Source organism: Triticum urartu, chromosome 1A (genome assembly GCF_056163025.1).
Source record: "Triticum urartu cultivar PI428250 chromosome 1A, HENAU_Tu73, whole genome shotgun sequence".
In the NCBI taxonomy this organism is placed as follows: Eukaryota; Viridiplantae; Streptophyta; class Magnoliopsida; order Poales; family Poaceae; genus Triticum; species Triticum urartu.
In genome coordinates, this window is record NC_141873.1 from 195,591,606 (window position 1) to 195,611,175 (window position 19,570).

Consider the following 19,570-nt stretch of genomic DNA (forward strand, 5'->3'; position numbering starts at 1 on the left):
CAGATCGGCAAAACAGTGGAGGCGTATGTGGATGATGTGGTCGTCAAATCAAGACATGTCGAATCCCTAGTAAACAACTTGAGGCTTACATTTGATAACCTCCGACAATATGACATCAAGCTCAACCCAGAAAAATGCGTCTTCGGCGTTCCAGCTGGAAAGCTCTTGGGCTTCATTGTATCTGGTAGAGGAATTGAAGCAAACCTAGCCAAGATCCGAGCTTTGTCACAATTGGATGTCCCAAAGGACCTTAAACAAATACAAAAATTAACCGGGTGCGTGGCGGCTTTAAGCCGCTTCATCTCCCGCTTGGGAGAAAAGGCACTACCCCTTTATCGCCTCCTTCGGCGCACCGAACACTTCGAGTGGACGGATGCCGCCACGGCCGGACTTGATGAAATAAAAGCCATATTGGCAACAAACCCAGTCCTGGCTGCGCCAATCACCGGCGAACCAATGATTTTGTACATTGCAGCAACACACCAAGTTGTCGGTGCAGTGCTCGTTGTCGAGCGGGAAATGGACGGACACAAATTCCCCCTTCAAAGGCCGGTCTACTACGTGTCCACTGTCCTCACTCCATGCAACGGTACCCGCATTATCAAAAGATTGCATACGCGGTATTCATGGCATCCCGGAAGCTACGACACTACTTTCAAGAGTGTTCCATAACAGGAGCCTCGGAAGTGCCACTAAACGATATTATCAACAACCGCGATGCAACGGGCCAGATTGCAAAATGGGCCATCGAGCTTCTCCCGTTCGATATAACCTATAAGCCACGGCGAGCTATTAAATCGCAAGTTTTGGCCGACTTCGTCGCAGAATGGACGGAGGCTGAGCTCCCTAAAGAGTACGACACATATTCAAATTGGATTATGCATTTCGACGGCTCCAAAATGTTGGCCGTACTGGGGGTCGGCGTCGTCCTGACGTCCCCCACAGGAGACACAGTCCAATATGTGCTCCAAATCATGTACACGGATTCCAACAATGCAGCCGAATATGAGGCCCTCCTACATGGCCTCCGGATAGCAGTATCCATGGGTATCCAGTGCCTAGAGGTACGCGGGGATTCAAACCTCGCGATATCTCAAATAAATGGAGACTTCGATGCCAAGGACCCAAAAATGGCAGCTTACCGCGACGCCATCCTAAAAATGCCAGCTCGGTTCGAAGGGCTGGAGTTTCACCATATAGCCCGAGAAAACAATCAAGCGGCGGACGTCCTAGCACGCATCGGAGCAAAACGCGATGCAACCCCCCCCCCCCAACGTCTTTTTGGAAAGATTGTTCAAGCCATCCGTAGCATGGGAGGGGGAACCCGCAAATAACAGCCCGAACCCAGCCGCACCACTCGACGCCGAACAATTTGACACAATTGGAGGCTCTGCCAACGAAATTACACCTTCAGCCCACGTAATAATGGTGGTTATCGCCCCATGGACAGAACCATTCCTCGCCTACCTTACTAGGCAGGAACTCCCGGAGGACCAAAACGAGGCTCGCTGCATAGTGCGGCGATCTAAGGCCTACAGAGTCCATGAGGGAGAACTTTATAAGAAAAGCACTACCGGAGTCCTTCAAAGGTGCATCTCCGAAGAGGAAGGGCGGAACCTCCTGGCTGAAATTCATGCCGGACTTGGTGGTCACCACGCCGCTGCTCGGTCCCTCGTTAGCAAGGCTTTCCGTACAGGCTTCTACTGGACGACGGCCCGAGAAGACGCTCAGGACCTAGTCCAACGATGCGCTGGTTGCCAACTTTTTGCCAACCAAAGCCATATGCCACCCACCGCACTCCAAACTATACCCATCACCTGGCCTTTTGCGGTCTGGGGGCTTGACATGGTCGGACCCCTTAAAGGTGGAACCCATAGGAAAAAAATACTTACTGGTCATGGTGGATAAGTTCACCAAATGGATAGAAGCCAAGCCTGTTAAAACGGACGAATCCGGACCTGTGATAGACTTCATATCCGGGGTTGTACACCATTATGGCGTCCCCCACAGCATCATAACCGACAACGGTACAAATTTTACCGCCGACGAGGTAAAACTCTGGTGCAAAAACATGGGCATCAAGCTCGATTATGCTTCCGTCTATCACCCACAAACCAACGGCCAGGTCGAACGTGGAAATGGTCTTATCATGAGCGGCATCAAACCCAGACTGGTGCGGTCCCTCAAGGAATCTAACACGCACTGGGTAGAGGAGCTCGACTCCGTGCTATGGGGGCTGCGGACCACGCCAAATCGCACCACCGGGTACGCACCATTTTTATGGTGTACGGCGCAGAAGCAGTTCTGCCCTGCGACATAATTCATGACTCACCTAGAGTGCGCTTGTACGAAGAAAGAGAAGCCGAGCTCGATCGGCAGGACAACTTGGACGCCTTGGAGGAGGAGCGCGATGTGGCAAAAGCCCGTTCCGCATTTTATTAACAGCAGGCCCGAAGATATCAAAGCAGAGAAGTACGGGCCAAAAATTACAATGTTGGCGAACTAGTTCTACGCCTGCCGGATAAGAAAAAGGACAAACTCAAGCCCAAGTGGGAAGGTCCATTCATAATCGACCAAGTCCTGACTGGTGGGGCGTACCGCCTGTCATATGCGTCGAACAACCGACTCGAGCCGAACCCGTGGAACGCCACCCGTCTCCGAAGATTCTATGCCTAGCGCCAGACTCTGTGTTCGTCTCCTTCCTCTGTCCATCCCTTTTTGTATTTTTCTGTCTTACATTTCTCTCCTTCCCATTTTTTTCTTTCATAGCCCTTAAAGGCTCATCTAATGATGCGCCACTCGCGCTCATTAAACCTGGGGGCTTCTTTAACAGAAGCTTATTTATACGGGCTTCACGCCCAACACATGCGTCAAACTTCCGCATGTACCTTTTTTCTTCACCATTATATGCATCGATATGACTTAAGTTTTGGCCAAGCTGGGTTGCCTGGCTCCTGTTCTTACCCCTACGTTCCCGATTGTTCGGCTAGGCGGTAAAGGGAGCACCTCTGCGATTGTTACTGCCGGGTCAGCCGGATGTGTACCTCAGACTGGGTGAAGCCGAAAGCTAGCGTTCTTAAGGGAATATTCGGTCGGTGAAATAAAAGATGATCTTTTTACTCATTTTATGCGCCCTCAGATGCCTTTTTTCTGCGTCTCTTCACGCAGTCCGGACATGCACCTTAGGGCATGCCTCCCAGCGAAGGAACCCTTAACGGAACTATTCTCTCTGGAAGATGTTTCTTACTAACCATGTAATATAACATAACTAGTTGGGCACTTGTCTGATAAAGCACTGATGACCCCTACGCCTGGTCTCCACGCATACCCCGGTTCTTATATAACCGCTAGGGTATTCGGACACACTCCGGACCGTCAGGTCCCGAGGTTGAAGCGAAAAGGTCGGCAACGACAAACGATCTACAATCCGGCTAGAAGGCATTACACATGTCAATTCAAAATTACACAGTCATTCTGACTGATTGTATTCCTCTTCTATACCATCTAACAGGCTGTCTAATTTATAGTCCTACTGGGAATACTTCGCGGCCAACTCTACTTGGCCGTATACTAAGCTTACAGGGATCTCCTTCCCGTCAGGCCCCACTGATCCGACCTCGGCCATGTGGTTTGGGTCAGACTTCGTAAAACGGGTCTTCACCATGGCCCAGGCCTCCCTAGCGCCTTGTTGGCAGGCCGATATATTCCACAACCGGAAGCGCCGCCGAGCTCCCTTCAGCTTCTCCGCAAGCTCTCCAAGGTCCTCGGGCACGGAGTGGGCAGGCCATAAGGCTTGGGCAATATCCCGCATCGCCTGTTGAATTCGCTCGTGCAGTTGCAAGAGTCCGGGAAGAAGGTCACCCGTAGAACCGGGAATCTCCTCTGCAGGACGACCTGTGAGCATACCTACAGACATTACTCTATTAGTCGACTTCCTCGCCGAACTCTTTTTTCAAAGTTCATTCAAGCACTTACTAAAAATGCCGCGTCGAAGCCGCTGATTCTCCTTCGTGAAGTCTGACAGCTGGCCACGAACATCTTTAAGTTCGACGTCCAGCTTGGTGTTGGCATCCTAAAGATCATTCTTCTCCCGCCTCACCTTTGTCAATGTACTCTCACCGGCCTTTAGCCGGCGTAAGAGTTGTTGCTTGTCCGGATCGAGTCCGGCGCCATCTGCAATATGGTTTGTCAGATTTGCACCCACACCGCACAATACTAATCTTTCGAAGTGTATCTTACCTGAGGGGGTCTCTTTGGGCTCCCCTGCTGCGGCTAGTGCGGCCTCTGGTTGGGCCTTACACTTTTCCAGCTCCTGGGACAGTACGGTATTCTTCTCTGTAAGAAGCTGCATATTAAATGATCCTTAAATCAGTTGCTCTAACTGCTTCAAGTCTCGGGGGCTACTGGCATATATATATATTTAACCAAAAATTTCTTACCCGTATGTCTTTTACATACTGCTCCGTGGCTCTGGCTAAACCATTTTGAGCGGCACGGAGGTACGCATCTCCCGAATTAAAGGCATCTAAAGCCTCTTGGGAGAAACAAGCGTTGCGTAGAATTGTCCGGCGATGCCTGTGGTTCATGGCACTCTCCACGTCAGAATTTGTGGCAGACAGCCTGTCCGCATCCTCTGTCGGAGGAGCGTCCGGTGCGCGCCTTGTGCTCGCCTCCGCTTCCTGGCTAGATGTTGGAGCCTGGCTGGTGGAGGCGCGATTGGCAACCTTTCCGGATGTATTCCGGCGAGGTCTCTTCGTTCTGAAGATAGCACGAACGTTAATATGCCCTGACAGAATAACTCCAGGGAAACAGAGGGTGCACTATACCTTTGCGCCGGCATCTCAGTCCGGACTTCATTCCTTTTTGCCCCACGGGGCCCTGCGGCCCCTCGTTGGCTAGCCGCCGCAGGTTCGGCCTCCTGCCTTGGAAATCTTCCCTGCAAAACATGGATGTCATCAGAAACACCGGGCTACGTGAGGGTGGAATCTCTTTCAAGGGAACAAGACCCCGGTTTTGTCACCTGGGAGGCCGGGATTAACCCTGGGTAATCCGCCGTAATGGCTACCAAGGTATTGTCCTTGCTTAGCTGATGGAACACCCCATCGATAAGCTCCACCGATATGTCTGGATCCTCTTCGGAGTCCGGATTGAGGGATCGTTCTGGGTCCTCGGGCTGTGGAGGGCGGCTGCTTATATCCTTTACCTCCTGTCGCAGTTCCTGCATTGAAGTCATTAGACTACCTATCTAACCATGGGAGTATAAAACAAACGGGCAAGCGCAATTGTTCACTTACCCAACTTGGAGGATCGTCCATACTGAATCCGGCCCGCGGGTTGACGCGGAGGAATTCCTCCTTTTCTCCCTTGTGCAAAGAGGATAAGATCTTTACTAAGGCGGCAGCTGAGGCCGGCCCCTTACGACCGTAACGTGTGGCGTCATCCTCCCCGTTGAAATCCCACATGGGGTGGCTCTATATTGAAGCGGCTGCACCCCCCGCATAATGCATGCGGCCATGACTCCAATCATGGTTAGTCCGGAATGAGCCAACAGTCTTATCCGGCCCATCAGGTAAAGGACGTCTCTGTCGCTTTCTCTCTGAGAGCTCCGCGGACGCCAGCTCAAGCGTTTCTTCAATGGAACACTGTTGAACTCAGGGAGACCGACCTGGATAGGGTCCGGTAGCGAGACGTCATCTATATAAAACCATTCCGAAGGCCAGTCCTCGGACGCCTTCTTTGGGGTTCCGGATAGGTATCCGGTCCTGGCGATGCGCCATACTTCGGCTCCGCCCACTTGGTATATAGACCCCTCTTGAGAACGGGGCACCAGGCAGAATAACCTCTTCCACAGCGCGAAATGAGCCTCAACGCTTAAAAATAGCTTGCAAAGGGCGACGAAACCCGCAATATGCAATACGGAGGCGGGCGTGAGATTGTGCAGCTGGAGGCCGTAGAACTCCAGAAGCCCGCGGAGAAATGGATGAATTGGAAATCCCAGTCCCCTTATTAGATAGGGGACGAGGCACACCCGCTCTCCTTTAGAAGGATTGGGGGTGCTCTCCGCTTGTTTTCCGCCATTGTAGGTGGCGAGACCGGCTCGGACCGGGACCATGTATGCCTGAGGGAGAAATCCCTTGGCCTGAAGCGACACTAACTCGCTATGCGGGATGGTGCAACTCTCCCAGTCCCCGGGTTTGGGACCGGAGGGGCGAGGGGAGGAGCTGCGACGGCTGGTCATGTTGGAATGGACCTTTGCTGGAAGCGCTCTGATGATAACTCGCGGAAAGGAGAAGATGTGGTTTGGACCTAAATCCCCATCCCGTTAAATAGGCGGCTCGTTTATATGGCTAGGGGTGTGGACGTAAAAACGCCCCGGCTTTTCGCATTCGTTTGACATGTGGAAGACGGCCATTATTGGGCGTGGAAGTCGAGGAGCACTACATTACAAAAATCGGACATTATTCCTACAGGTACACAAGATTTGGAGAAGAACCCGCCTTGCAATGCCGAACAATCTGCGCGCCGGACTCGTCGTCATTGAAGCCTGGTTCGGGGGCTACTGAGGGAGTCCTGGATTAGGGGGTGTTCGGGTAGCCGGACTATACCTTCAGCCGGACTCCAGGACTATGAAGATACAAGATTGAAGACTTTGTCCCGTGTCCGGATGGGACTTTCCTTGGCGTGGAAGGCAAGTTTGGTGATGCAGATATTCAAGATCTCCTATCATTGTAACCGACTCTATGTAACCCTAACCCTATCCGGTGTCTATATAAACCGGAGGGTTGTAGTCCATAGGCAATCAACTCCATATACAACAATCATACCATAGGCTAGCTTCTAGGGTTTAGCCTCCTTGATCTCGTGGTAGATCTACTCTTGTACTACCCATATCATCAATATTAATCAAGCAGGACGTAGGGTTTTACCTCCATCAAGAGGGCCCGAACCTGGGTAAAACATCGTGTTCCCTGCCTCCTGTTACCATCCGGCCTAGACGCACAGTTCGGGACCCCCTACCCGAGATCCGCCGGTTTTGACACCGACACCGGCCATCACGCGCCCGTGGCAAACGGCAACCTTCGGGTCGCGTGACAGTTCAGTGGCATGAGCATGCTCTCCCCTGATTGATTTTTTATGGTAGATTTTGTTGTGGCGCAGGGGCAGCACCCATGAGTGTTGTGTACATGTTCAATATGCATAACGGCTTGTCTGGTGACTTCCTCACCTAATGGTCAGATACAATTTTAGCGACAGTGAATAAACGCATAATAGGTTTGTTATCTGCTTTTGAATGTTCATAATGTGTAAAATGATTCAATTTTACTATGATTTTGCTTGAGAAGTTGAATCTGCAAAGTCTTGAGAACATTTACTATATACTCCAACACTGCAGGCCAAGTCTTGATGGATTTCCAATGTGCTTCTGGCCTCCCAATTTTTTTCGTCATGCAGCTGCTCCCCATCTCCCTGTGTGGTCCCATGATGGTTTGACTAGGCGCTGCCTTGACGGCTGAGCGTGTGCTGTCCATGTTAGCCGGCTCCTCCACCCAGGCGCCAGTAAGGACACTGCTTTATCCGAACCGATTGTCACGACCATGCGCAGGTACACACACATGTGCTCCCCTACCACCACTGCACTGATTTAAGGCAAAATCCAATTGGGAGGTATTGATAGGCACCAATGTGTTCTTGGTTGAGTTCCCATGTCTTGCATTACGTTGATCCTTTTGGTAAGATCAAAATGAACAAGCTGAACATCACTTGCCCAAAAAAGTTGAACGCCATGCTACATTATTCCCAATTTTGTAAAATTGATCATAATACTCCTGCTATCATGTCATGTTTGCTAATACTTATTGAGTTGTAAAACGATGTTTTCAGATTATAAGCTAGCCCTTCTTATTATGTTTGAGAAGATCGATAATACCCATTACATTACTACAATGGTGTAATATGTCTTGATATGCCTTTTTGTTTTTGGTTATTTTTTAGAACTTTTAGTACATGTCTTTATCAAGGCTAGAACTTCTGACAACTTTGAAGCAAGAAAGTTCAGAGAAATTGTTCCATGAAATAGCTAAATGATAATACTACTATTCATTTATGATTGATTGCAACATACAGAGATAGATATATTGAAGCTTGTAATGGCTAACAGCCAAAATTATGAATCTGTTCTTGATACTCTTTTTCTCTTTTCTTAATATCATCATATACAAATTAGAAGGTTTCTAACATCTGCATATTTCAGGTTTCAGAGAAGGTAGAGAAAGTGATGTTCAGACATTTCAGTGCAGCAACAACAACACCTCCAAGTTGAGAAATATGCTCCTATTTATCCTTCTTTGCTAGCTGTGTTTCTCTACTGGGACCATTGCTGTGCTCTGAACTTCAGAGTTTTCATACACACAATGATGATTCAGTCAAAAATCTCTAGGAAGAAAATTATTTCGACAAGATTCACTCTACTGTGCCTATCGCGGTCCTTTGGATTATATCGAAGCGCATGAACTCCAAGCTCTTCTGTGATATTTTTGAGGAATTGCACATTACTGCTAGCAAGATTGCTGATGATCTTATGTTGTGGTCCAACAGGTATTCAAATGAAATTAAGAAAGGGCTCCTTAGAAATTGGAGCACTATGTTGTATCACCTATCTGTGAGATTGTAATTTTGTCCCTTCTTCTCTTCTCTGAAGTCTGGACTGAAAGTTATGTGGTTCTCTACTACTCGAAGAAAGGTAAATAGTCTTTTATGTGATTTAATTTTCCATTTGAATAAACACTGTGTCAATTATACAAGATGTCCATGCATGTCTTGTCTTCAGGTAATGGAAAGAACACTATGACAAGGCCACACTTCTGCATAGGTAATGGAAAGAACAATATGACAAGGCCACACTTCTGCATCTACCGTGACATTCTTGTGACCATATTGTGAGTTAAGTATAATAATATTTGTTCTCTATTGAATTTGCTATGGAGCGGAGCAAGTTATCTAAAAGAGGGAGGGATTATAGACATTTCATTCATGCCATAGTTAAAAATAGAGATAGAAATAGAACGATGGGTGTAGATGAAAAAGAGCCATTACCCTTGCTTAAGAGTTAGGAGCATATGTTTTTTTGTGGGAGGATTGGGAATTGAGGATTGGGTGAGAGATCGATCAATTATTTATATGTATATGTTGTGTGAACTATATTTATTTTTCCGTGGCAACGCACGGGCACCTTACTAGTATCACCTATAATAGGACGGGAAAAGGATGATTTATGAGATACGATCGTTCCACCAGCTTTAAGTGAGCATCTCAAGAAAATATCCACAACCGTCCCAACTGTACCATTTTTACAGTGACATGAGTTATGGTAAACAAACCAACTGGGTGAAGCAAGCCTCAACAGGAAAACATGACACATGATCATAGTGCCAAACTCGCCACAGCACCAGCCTTTTGTCACCTTTCCTTCCTTATGTTAAAGACAAGTAGATACAGTAGGCACCTAAAATATCATCTTTACCATGAAATTCAAAAATCAAACTCTCCTGAAGCCTGCAAACAGTAACGCAGAGTCAGCAAGAAGAGCATTGCATCAAGTGAAGAGCACTGAAGAATTATAACTTGTTGCTTACAAAGTTCAGGTGTGTGACCAAGTAGCAAGAAACAACAGTTCAATTGCTCAATCATGTTTGTATCACGACAGATCCAAAGATCAGGAAATCATACATTCACAAGTTTGACCAAAACATTATGATACCCACCTTGTTGAATAGAACATCTCTGCCATTCAAATGCATGATTCCATCCTTCAAAGTGCACTTCCAGCGATTCTTTGTCCTTGTTACCTAGTAAACCAGCAAAAGAGATAAGACATAAGGGCCTGAAACTAGAGGTAAAGCAGATACTGTTGAGCCAACATTATCTAAATAAAAAGGAAGCAGTATTACTTTGTCGAATTGTGCAAGGACAAGGTGCTGCGTGTTAGGTTCCTCATCGCCATCCTGTAAGTCATCTATCTCGTCATCGTCATCATCATCTTCATTAAGAGGAGGTTCATCATCATCATCATCATCATCATCATCACCCGCCGTATCGTTTCTTGGCTTTGGTGTTGCAACAGCAGGTGTGGGAGTTCGATATTCCGCTAACACATCAAAATATGACTGATAAGAACACTCGACACATAAAAAAAATTATGTGTTAAGGTCCAGAACGATGTCCACAATTCATGAGAAACTTACAAGATTCCCCAGGGGTATTGTAGTCTTCGGTTGGAACTCCTGGGAAGAAAAACTGCTGAAACATAAAAGAATCATGTTTAGTCAAAGAATCTGAAGATGCAAGATAGACCGATCGAGGTCTCGAGTTATATACATCGTTATAATCATCTTGTATCCCGTCCTGTTGAGGAAGAAGTGGTGGTATTGTGCTTTCTTCGATAGAAAGTGTCTTCGTTACTGATTCTTGCTTGTTCATGATGGAATTCCACACCTGTTGTGCGTTATCCTAAATAAAGACCCAAAAAAGGAGGATGAACTTCCGAAAACGAACACAAATAGAAACTCAGTATTAGCACCAAGGGCATGTACAATGGTGCTATCTTAGGAGTGCCACGTAGGATAAATGATGAGGTGGAGGAGAGAGAACTCATAATAAAAGGCTTGTCTTCTCTTATTTAAGAGGAGACAAGAGATGAAATCTTAGCATAATATGTCTCACCGTGTTTTTAGGAATAGCTAGTTATTGAAGATAAGGCTAAGAGATGACCCATTGTAGATATATTTTTTTGTCATCTCTAAATTACATGCAAGACTCAAGATAAGACTATCTTATCAACCATTGTACATGCCCTAAGTTCATTGACGTGTTAGCGTTGACAATACGTCAGTGTCCAGTATTAGCACTAAGCAATAGGGAGCTTTTTCAGGAAGCTCCAAGACATTTAGAAAAAGTAGAGAAACATTTAGAAAAAGTAGAGAAATCTGAAATCCAAATTTGAACATTTGTGCTAAAATAGTAAATACAGAGTGTCTGGTGATGTACTAATATATTAGCATAAAGATGGATGAAGTGTGGGCCTGCATGCCAAAAATTGCCAGCTTAGATACTATCCTTTGATCCTTCAGTGGTTAAACATAACATATATCAACCAGATTAGTTGCAATTCTCTTTAAAATTAAGTTCATCATGTCATTTTCATAATTTAGCAGGCACTTCAGGAAAAACATTCATGCAACATCCTAGTAAAATACACTGAACATATTAATATGTGAAGTGATTGGGAACTTAATCTGGGACCAAAAAATATTAGGTTTACAGATGATGAACTAGCACATAACAAAAATTATTAAACAGCCAACTTATGAGGTATCACTATATTATTCACCTGGCAACTAGATGACATATAAATCTAGACTATTCAAATCAAATTAGAGGTAGTAACAAGTTGAGGAAAATGAAATTGTTGTCATCGATATAGCATTGGATTGGGGGTTTTGTGAGCTTAGGTATTTGGTACAAATTGAAGTAAATACTAAAGCTCACACAAAAGAATGTTCCCAACTCAAACAGGCCCATAGGTAACAAACTCAATGAACTTAGTCCATAATCATAATAATACCAGTTGTCAATTAACTAATGGCCCGTTTGGATACAAAGTATTTCTGAAATACTATGTTTTTTATAAAAAGCTGTAGTATTAAATACTTTTAGGCCCTGCTTGATAACAAAGTATTTTCTAAGTATACTGAGAATACTATATATTTATCTAAGTATCATAGTCTTAATTACTGAAACATGTTTGGCTACCCCCAAAAACCTAGGTACTAATACTAGAGTATTTCCAAAAATCAGGGTATTTCCTCTTTCTAAAATAAAGAATCCCAGCAAGCAAAAATAAAAAGAGCATGTCACACGTTATTTTCTTTGCTAGCTACTCGCAACAACTCGGCCTTCGTCCCATGTTGACACCACCGACCTCTCGTCTCTAGAGATGTCACTGTTGGCAGCCATGGAGAAACTAAGAGACAGCAGCTGAGAGAACAAAGATGAGCCCATTGTCCTTTATCCTCCCTCCTCCTGCCTCCGTGCCGTTCCCCCTCATGCATGTCCATTCGCTCAGCTCCGTTCATGGTGTGGTGGCGTCTCAGCGCAGCTGTTTGTAGGACTACACGGTAGGCCCAGCACCCCATGGTGCAACTCCACCGTGGGCGCCATATGATGCCTCCGTGCCAGCCGAGACGAATGGAACCACACCTTGCTCACCAAAAATCAAGCAGCAAGAATACAATCCTATTCAGTCGCGCGAATTTATCATTGCCGCAATTCCACGTACAAGATAGTCAGGTTGCTTACGTCCCAAGAGCAAGCGCATGCGGCTGTCAGATCCAATGCAGGGCGTCAAGCTTGGTCATGCGGTTCTAGTCACGCGCAGCTCCTGATGCCCCTGGACAGTGACGCAGAAAAAGGCCACGCCGTTCCCGCTCCCATCCACAGACAGCTTCGCCACCTGTTGCACTGCCAGCTATGCCATCAGGTCCTAGCTCCTCGCGCTGCATGTTGTGGTACTTCGACTGCATCCTCCCCTTTGGAGAGTGTAACACCGAGCTTGTGCATGGCGCATCCAGTTTAGCCGTTTAGTAAGTGCATGGTTGTACTAGTTTGTTCATGCCGGTGCTTTGTGCATGGCCGTTTAGCAGTTTACAATGCCTAGCTAGCTAGCAACACGCGCGTTTGCAACTGCTTCAAACAGCTGTTAGCTAATTTTACGTTTTTCCATACACGCTCTTACAAAAAGGCCCACAGTATTCACAATAATCCAAAATACCCTGTTATGTCAAAACCGTGATATTTTGTACCTACAGGCTAAATTACTGTAGTTTTTCTAATACTTTGTTTTTTTCAATACTTTGCTATCGAAACATAGCCTAGTGTTTCTATACTTTGTGGTTTTTCAATACTTTGCTATCAAAAACATAGCCTAGTTTGGTAACACAGTTTTTTCAAAGCCATAGTAAATCGAAACCTAAGGTTTCCAATGTGTGGGCAATGAATACTACGATAAAAACCATTGTTTTTCTCAGTTTTGGCATAACCACCGATGCCGTAGTAATTCGAAACCTAAGGTTTCCAATGTGTGCGCAATGAATACCTTAGGCCTTAGCTTTGACTTGCTGCACCTAACTCAGCTACACTCAATGAACTGATCTGCGTGTAGAAACGGCCGCCCCATGCATGCAGCTATGCCATGCACTAAAAGTTCTCTCCTAGCCGGGGCAAAATCATTTGTGCATGTAAGTGCACCTATGGACATATAGAATCACTACGCTAGCTAGCCTTTAGCCTGATGCGTATGAGTGTGCTCCAACGATCAATCGATCTACTCCATGGGCAAGCTTCGTTTGAGTCATGTGCTACTCCCGTAATCAGCAGCCCGCGACCTGATAAAAGTGTGTAAGGCCGTTGGATAGTAGCATGTGCTGTCATCCCAACCGACAGTGGTGTCCGTAGAAAAACTAATCACCTAAAAATGAAACACCTAATAACAGGAGATGGATTATACTTCATTTAACAGATAGATTGACAGACAAAGGAGACGGCAATCGCATCTGAGATCTTCTGATCTGGACATAGAAGGCAACGTCAACAGGCTGAGCGCTCTGCCCCACGATTTTTATCGGTTCGGTTTAGAAAAAAGAGGCCCGGGCCTCTTTTTCAGATACCACAAAAATATTACGGTACGAGAGCAACCTGGGATTTCTTTCATCCAAACACCTCAAAGCATTTAATATACTCTCTCCATCCAAATATATAGGGCCTAATACGGTTTTCGGGGTTACCTTTGACTATGGGTTAGAGTAATGTTATATGACATGCATGTTACACAAAACATACTGTTATATTCGTATGTGAAAGAAGTTTCTAATTATATAATTTTTACATCATACATCTCATCATATATTACTAATCTTATCGATGGCCAAAGGCAACATTGAAAAATGAATTAGGCCCTATATATCTGGATGGAGGGAATAAAAGTTTTCACAAAACCATGCTATTCACAAAAAACTGTAAAAATGCTTTGCATCATGTTGGCCTCTCACGTCCATTGTGTCTCTTCTGGGCTTAGGTCATAAGGCATGGTTAACCATGCACTCTCGTGATGTTTCACGGTACTAATTAATTCATTTCTTTCCTAACTATAGCATGTACCATAAGTTATGAGATATGTCAATTTCTGTTCTTTGCAGTCACAGCCAGTCTATGCACAGGGTCAAAATTGGTTCTGTGGCCTTGTATGCGTATACGCATTGAATCGACAGAGTGAGTTGTGTGTGTCTCTTACCTCGGTTGGTTACACAGATTCGATGCTGATTACAAACAAGATACTTTGATTAAGATATGTAACCATGAATTGTGATACTAGTGTTCTTTTAATATACCGGTGTTAACACACAAGCTAAGCCAAATTGTGCACGTTATCACATGAAATTATTTGAATTCCTTTCAACGGTTAGTTGTTAACATAATATAAAACAAAACATAACACTCTACTTAATACAACAATTGCCAAACACCCATTGGTTTTTCCAATAGTGTAGATTGCTGTAGTGTCACCCATTGGTTTTCCCAATAGTGTAAATTACTGTAGTGTCTCTATACCGTGGCATTCCATGCCTGCATGTTATAATATTGTGGTTTTCGGATAACGTTGTTTCTAAACCACCTTCCATCCAAACAAACTCTAATATTATAGTAACACAAATAAAACAGTCCCTCTATCATCAACTATCCACCCCGCACGTTCATAGTAATTAAGAAGTGAAAAAAATATTATAAAGAATTTTGAACAGTACCTTTGACCCCACAAATTCGGCAACCTGGTCTGCACATCCATCCTGTTGTGGCACAAATGAACCAGAAGGAAGCTGATCAGGATATTCATCCCTCTTCCGTTTTCCAGAAGACATCATCAGAAAATCCTACAAATTGAAATGAAGTACGCATAAATGCATATAGCATATATAGTGGAAATCAGGATTCTGATAATACTATTTTATTATGGATTCAACACTTCTGTCATTAGCTGATAATCCGGCAACTTGGATTACAACGATTCAGCAAAGATAAAATTCATGGTCTAAAGCTGCAATCGATCCATAACTAGTTTCACACGTTTGTGTGATAACTGCATGTAGTTGATATGTATTTTTACATGTGTACATCATTTCAATGTTCTTGCTAAAGAAATGTTGAGCTTCAGAAGTTGCATATATGATGGAGGTACATTTGAGAACACATAACTAGCAACAAAACAAGTGAAACTTCATTTCATTATAAATAGAGCCGTCAAAATTGCTCTGCCAAATAACAACATGCAGACTGACACCAGTATACAAAGCATTATGAAAAATCCTATGGATCTTCGTTTCACCATATGCCAAGCTAAATCCACTTTGTTTTCATTTGCCTATCACAACCCAAAGGTCAGGAACAATAAAAGCAGCAACATAGAAAATAGATGCTTTACTACTTGACTATTAGATTGTTATGACATCAACAAGACATGGTGCCATTAGAGTAATGTGCTATGTGTGCAAACTTATGGTGCAATTATTTCAAATATACTGTGGTACAAATGACGCAGGTGAAGAAGCTAGTAAAATATATAGTTGGTATTGTGGAAGGATCATCAGCCAATATTCCTAAATATCATTCAGACAGAGCAATAAGCACAAGTTCTATTGTTCCTTCCAGACTGAAAGAGCCAACACAATTGTCAGATAGCTAGTAACCGACGTGTCCTTTTTTTGGTGGAAGTTATTAATGTGCTGAGAACTCCAGATATGTGGGTTACCTAAGAAGCACCGATACAGAGATACAGACATGGCAATACAACTACGGTGACACGGGATACGGCATTTTTTGATAACAGCAATTCGGCGATACGTCAGGGTATATTAAGTATTTAGAAAAATAGACATCATGCAATAAATATTTAAAGATAATTTTTAGATGAGAGATTTTTTTAGTTATATGTTGTCGCATTTCTATTGATTAAAGACTTTGAGCAGTCCACTCAGAGCCCATGTAGCTCTCTGGCCTCCGATGCCCATGTAAGGCCCAATTCCAGAAAACCCTAGACTAGTAGCTCTCCAGCCATTTCCTACTTCCCATTCTCGTACTCCTTTTCTCCAGCCGCCTGCAGAGAGGAGAAGAAACGACCGCACCACCGCATGTACCTTCTTGCATCGGCAGCTTCCATCACCATCTCTAAGTCTGCCCAAATCTTCTTCCTCGCTGACCGCTGCAGTCCCTATCTTTCTCCCTGCCCGGAGCTTCTCCCTCATCAGTCACCTTGCAATCTTCCTCCGCCGGGATGTTCTTCCTCCGCACGGTTGCCATCGGCAGGAGAGTTGGGCAGTGGCATGGCCGCTGGAGGCTGGCTGCCGAGTCCCCACCATGTCCACACCGTGTGTAGGCCAGAGCCCGATTTAATTTCGTTTTTTAATTCAAAAAAGATAGGATACTGCAGGATACGCGTATCACGTGTCCCCCCTGTATCAGGACGGACAATCGGCAGTTTTGGCCTTCTTTCTTTTCACACAGGCAACAATTGGGAATAAAACAGACCAGTGCTTTGTAGCTAACTACAGTATAGAATAGTAACCCAATAGAAAAAACCAGCAGGACCAATGTCTCTGAAAACAGAACAGATATTGATAACTAGTGAAAAGGAAGAAAAGAAAGTACAACAGTGCTGTAAGCTCATCCTTCACCTTAGTCAATGGCTGAGGTTGCATCATCCGGTCTGGGTCCTCACGGCTCTCCTCGTAAGCTGTACATCAATTAAAATTGTCCAAACCATCATTGCTTTCCTCGATCAATATTGCTCCAACCAGACAAAGATGAAGGCCATGCCGAGAACAAGAAGGGGCATAACATAGGCACATACCAACGTTCACATCAACCCCCAGTGGTCTCTGATTCATCCAGGGCGATGGAGGTTGCTGCAAAACAAACTTCCAAACATCAATCTCAACTAAAACAAACAAAATCACCTCCACACAAACCAGAAAAGGTACAAATTCACTTTACCATGTAAGGGCTTGGTCGGCCAGTTTTTGGATCAGACCCATTCATCCCCATCCCGTTTCTCATGTCACTGATCGGCGATGGGGCATAGTCCGACGGCCCCGTGGGTATGTTATACATCCCTGTATCAATCCCTGGAAGTGGTGTCTGGATCGGGGTCTGCAGCGGCGTCTGCAACCAAATACAACCAACCCCATCAACACCCTGCATGTCGACCACATAGATCGCGGCCAATTTGGAGGATAATCGAGGGATTTTGCCTCACCGGTGGGAACAGCATGTCGGCGGTTGGGGTGGCGTACTCCTCGGACGTGGCCTCGTAGGGCACGTTGAGGTCGTGCACGGGTGGAGTCGCGCCAGCACCAGGAGCGCCTCCAGCGGAAGCGGGGGGGGGCCTGTTGCGGTCGATGTTCCCTGAGATTGCGCCACAGTGCAGCATCTTCATTTCCCAGAGCTAGGGTTTTCAGCCGGATCGGAAAGGCAACCGTCAAATCGCACAAATTAACCAGCAATTCGAGAGGTATTAGTACAAGGGGCTCGACAAATCGGCAGAACTTACAGCCTGGAGCTCGTTGAGGACGGCATCGCCAACACCGTAGGTAATGAAGTCCTCACGAACCTTGGCGACGACGTCGTCGATGACGGAGATGTAGACGGTGGACACGTTGCCGCTGGCCATGGCGGCGGCGGTGCCTAGGGTTAGGGTTTGCGTGGGAGGTAGCGACGGCGAGGCGGGCTGCAGCTCGGAGAGAGGGGAAACGGGGAGGAGGAGGCGGACGAGACGGATGGGGAATTAAGGAGAGAATATAAATAGGTTTGCAATCCGGTGGCGGCACGTGGCCGGGGTATTTGTAGCCCCTCTCCGCCACTGGCTGTGCCAGTGCACCGCCTCGGGGAGTTTTGGAAAAAGACACATGTTCGTTCGTGGTCCGTTGTGACTCGCGCTTCTAACATTTTTTTTAGGGAAAGACTCGCGCTTCTAACAGCGTGTTTGGAGAAAGGGCATGGGAATTCTTAAGGCCTCGTTTGATACAAGGGAATTGAGAGGGTTTTGAGAGGATTAACCCCGCAGGGCCAGAAACCTCGTGAAAGTTGAACGGCTCATTTGTTTTATGTGGTTTTCATAGCTCATCCCTTTCGATCCCCGTCGAACCCCTTCTATCCACGCGGTTCTCAGCCCTCGAGGGAGGACTCGAGGATTTGGAGGAGAGACGTTGCCGCCGCTCGACTCCACGTCGCTGCCCGACGCCTCGACGCCGGCGTACCTCCTCTGGTATACTGGACTTCTTCCCGACGGTAAGTTCTCTCCTTCCTTCGCCTCGCCTCCTCTCTACTCCATTCCCCTTGTCGTCTAGGTTTCTTCAATCCGCCCGGCCATGGCTGCCTCCTCGTCCTCCCCGGCGACCTCGCTAAGCATGGCGTCTCCAAGGGCACCAAGGTCGTCACCTCCTCATAGACTGATGTTGCGTCGCTTGTTGTGGCAAATGTTGTTGGCTGCTGGTGTCTCCTATTGGTGGTCGCTAACTCTGCCTATGTATCTCCAAGTAGTGCTATTAGTAATTGTTTGTGTGCTACTAGATGATTGCCAACACTTGGTTGGCTAGTTGGTTGTGATCTATCTAAATGTTAATGTGCAAGTAGTACAACCACTGAATTTCATTGAAATCGTTGAATACTTGTTGACTCGTTGGTAGTAAGAACGGAATTATGTGGTGCAAACAAAGATTCAGGAATAGAGTTGAAATATATGTGTTGTTTGATTAGTACTTGTGATGTCGGGAAACAAACAGGGTTAGTATACTGCATGTCTATGTGCTATTTGATGAGTTTAGTATTTTCTGCACCATGCTTTTGCTGTTGCACAAGATTATCTCAAAGTATAATCTCCATGTGAAGAGTTTGATGCATCTGTGTTAATCTAGTCTGAAGAGGTGGAGTTTTGCACCTGCTTGCTGCTCACCATCAACGGCTACACTTTGGCATCATGTACATGGTCTACATGCTCTCTCTCTCTCTCTCTCTCTCTCTCTCTCTCTCTCTCTCTCTCTCTCGACTCGGAGGACGTCACAAGGATATCACACTCTTGCTTAGCCCGTTATCTGCTTTGTGATAACCGTACCTTGTACGTTCAAGGTTCAACTGGTCTATGGAGCGGTATGTATTCGGTTTATGTGAACCATGAACTTGTAGCTGATTGAATGAGGTTATATTGCCACTTTGCATAATCTGGGAGCAAGTACAGGTGAAGTTTTGTAGCATTTTTTTCTTGTACTAGTTGTTAAACTTACAAAGATTGGATTTTTAATTGTATTGTTGCCATTTCATACCATCTCACTTTATTATAGCAAACCCCGTCTACCAAACAAATTTTTATGGAAGAGGATTGGAAATTTGGGGACGTGAGGGGAATTGACAGGATTGGGTGGAAGGAGGGGATTCATCAAATCCTCTCGAATCCCAGCCTCCCAAAACCTCT

At 45.6% G+C, this 19,570-nt stretch overlaps 1 protein-coding gene and 1 long non-coding RNA gene across 3 annotated transcripts; both read right to left on the reverse strand.

Annotated features, from left to right (window-relative positions):
* Positions 1 to 3,412: 3,412 nt before the first annotated feature.
* On the reverse strand, positions 3,413 to 5,213 carry LOC147990578 (uncharacterized). Its single transcript, XR_015599956.1, has 4 exons — positions 5,021 to 5,213; positions 4,440 to 4,936; positions 3,976 to 4,345; positions 3,413 to 3,906 (listed from the first exon to the last, which is right to left on the reverse strand). It is a non-coding gene; the product is annotated as an uncharacterized LOC147990578 (long non-coding RNA).
* Positions 5,214 to 9,268: 4,055 nt separating this feature from the next.
* On the reverse strand, positions 9,269 to 17,919 carry LOC125530095 (uncharacterized). 2 transcript variants are annotated; one of them, XM_048694485.1, is made up of 11 exons: positions 17,654 to 17,919; positions 17,360 to 17,548; positions 17,098 to 17,265; positions 16,955 to 17,009; positions 16,779 to 16,837; positions 14,856 to 14,981; positions 10,375 to 10,506; positions 10,242 to 10,293; positions 9,948 to 10,144; positions 9,762 to 9,845; positions 9,269 to 9,552 (listed from the first exon to the last, which is right to left on the reverse strand). In XM_048694485.1, the coding sequence occupies exons 1-11, from the start codon at positions 17,771 to 17,773 to the stop codon at positions 9,529 to 9,531; spliced, it is 1,206 nt and encodes a 401-aa protein (XP_048550442.1). In that variant the 5' UTR covers positions 17,774 to 17,919; the 3' UTR covers positions 9,269 to 9,528. The 2 variants fall into 2 exon arrangements, with proteins under 2 accessions (XP_048550442.1, XP_048550441.1); XM_048694484.1 differs by having other exon boundaries at positions 10,242 to 10,296.
* Positions 17,920 to 19,570: the final 1,651 nt, after the last annotated feature.

What these genes read in the sequence shown, in the direction of transcription:
- LOC125530095 (XM_048694484.1), bottom strand. Translation starts at nt 17,773, where the DNA reads ATGGCCAGCGGCAACGTGTCCACCGTCTACATCTCCGTCATCGACGAC. An exon ending in TACAAGATGATTATAACGAT is followed by an intron (nt 10,297 to 10,374) that starts GTATATAACTCG and finishes TTTATGTTTCAG; the next exon opens with CAGTTTTTCTTCCCAGGAGT. An exon ending in TCCTTGCACAATTCGACAAA is followed by an intron (nt 9,846 to 9,947) that starts GTAATACTGCTT and finishes CTGGTTTACTAG; the next exon opens with GTAACAAGGACAAAGAATCG.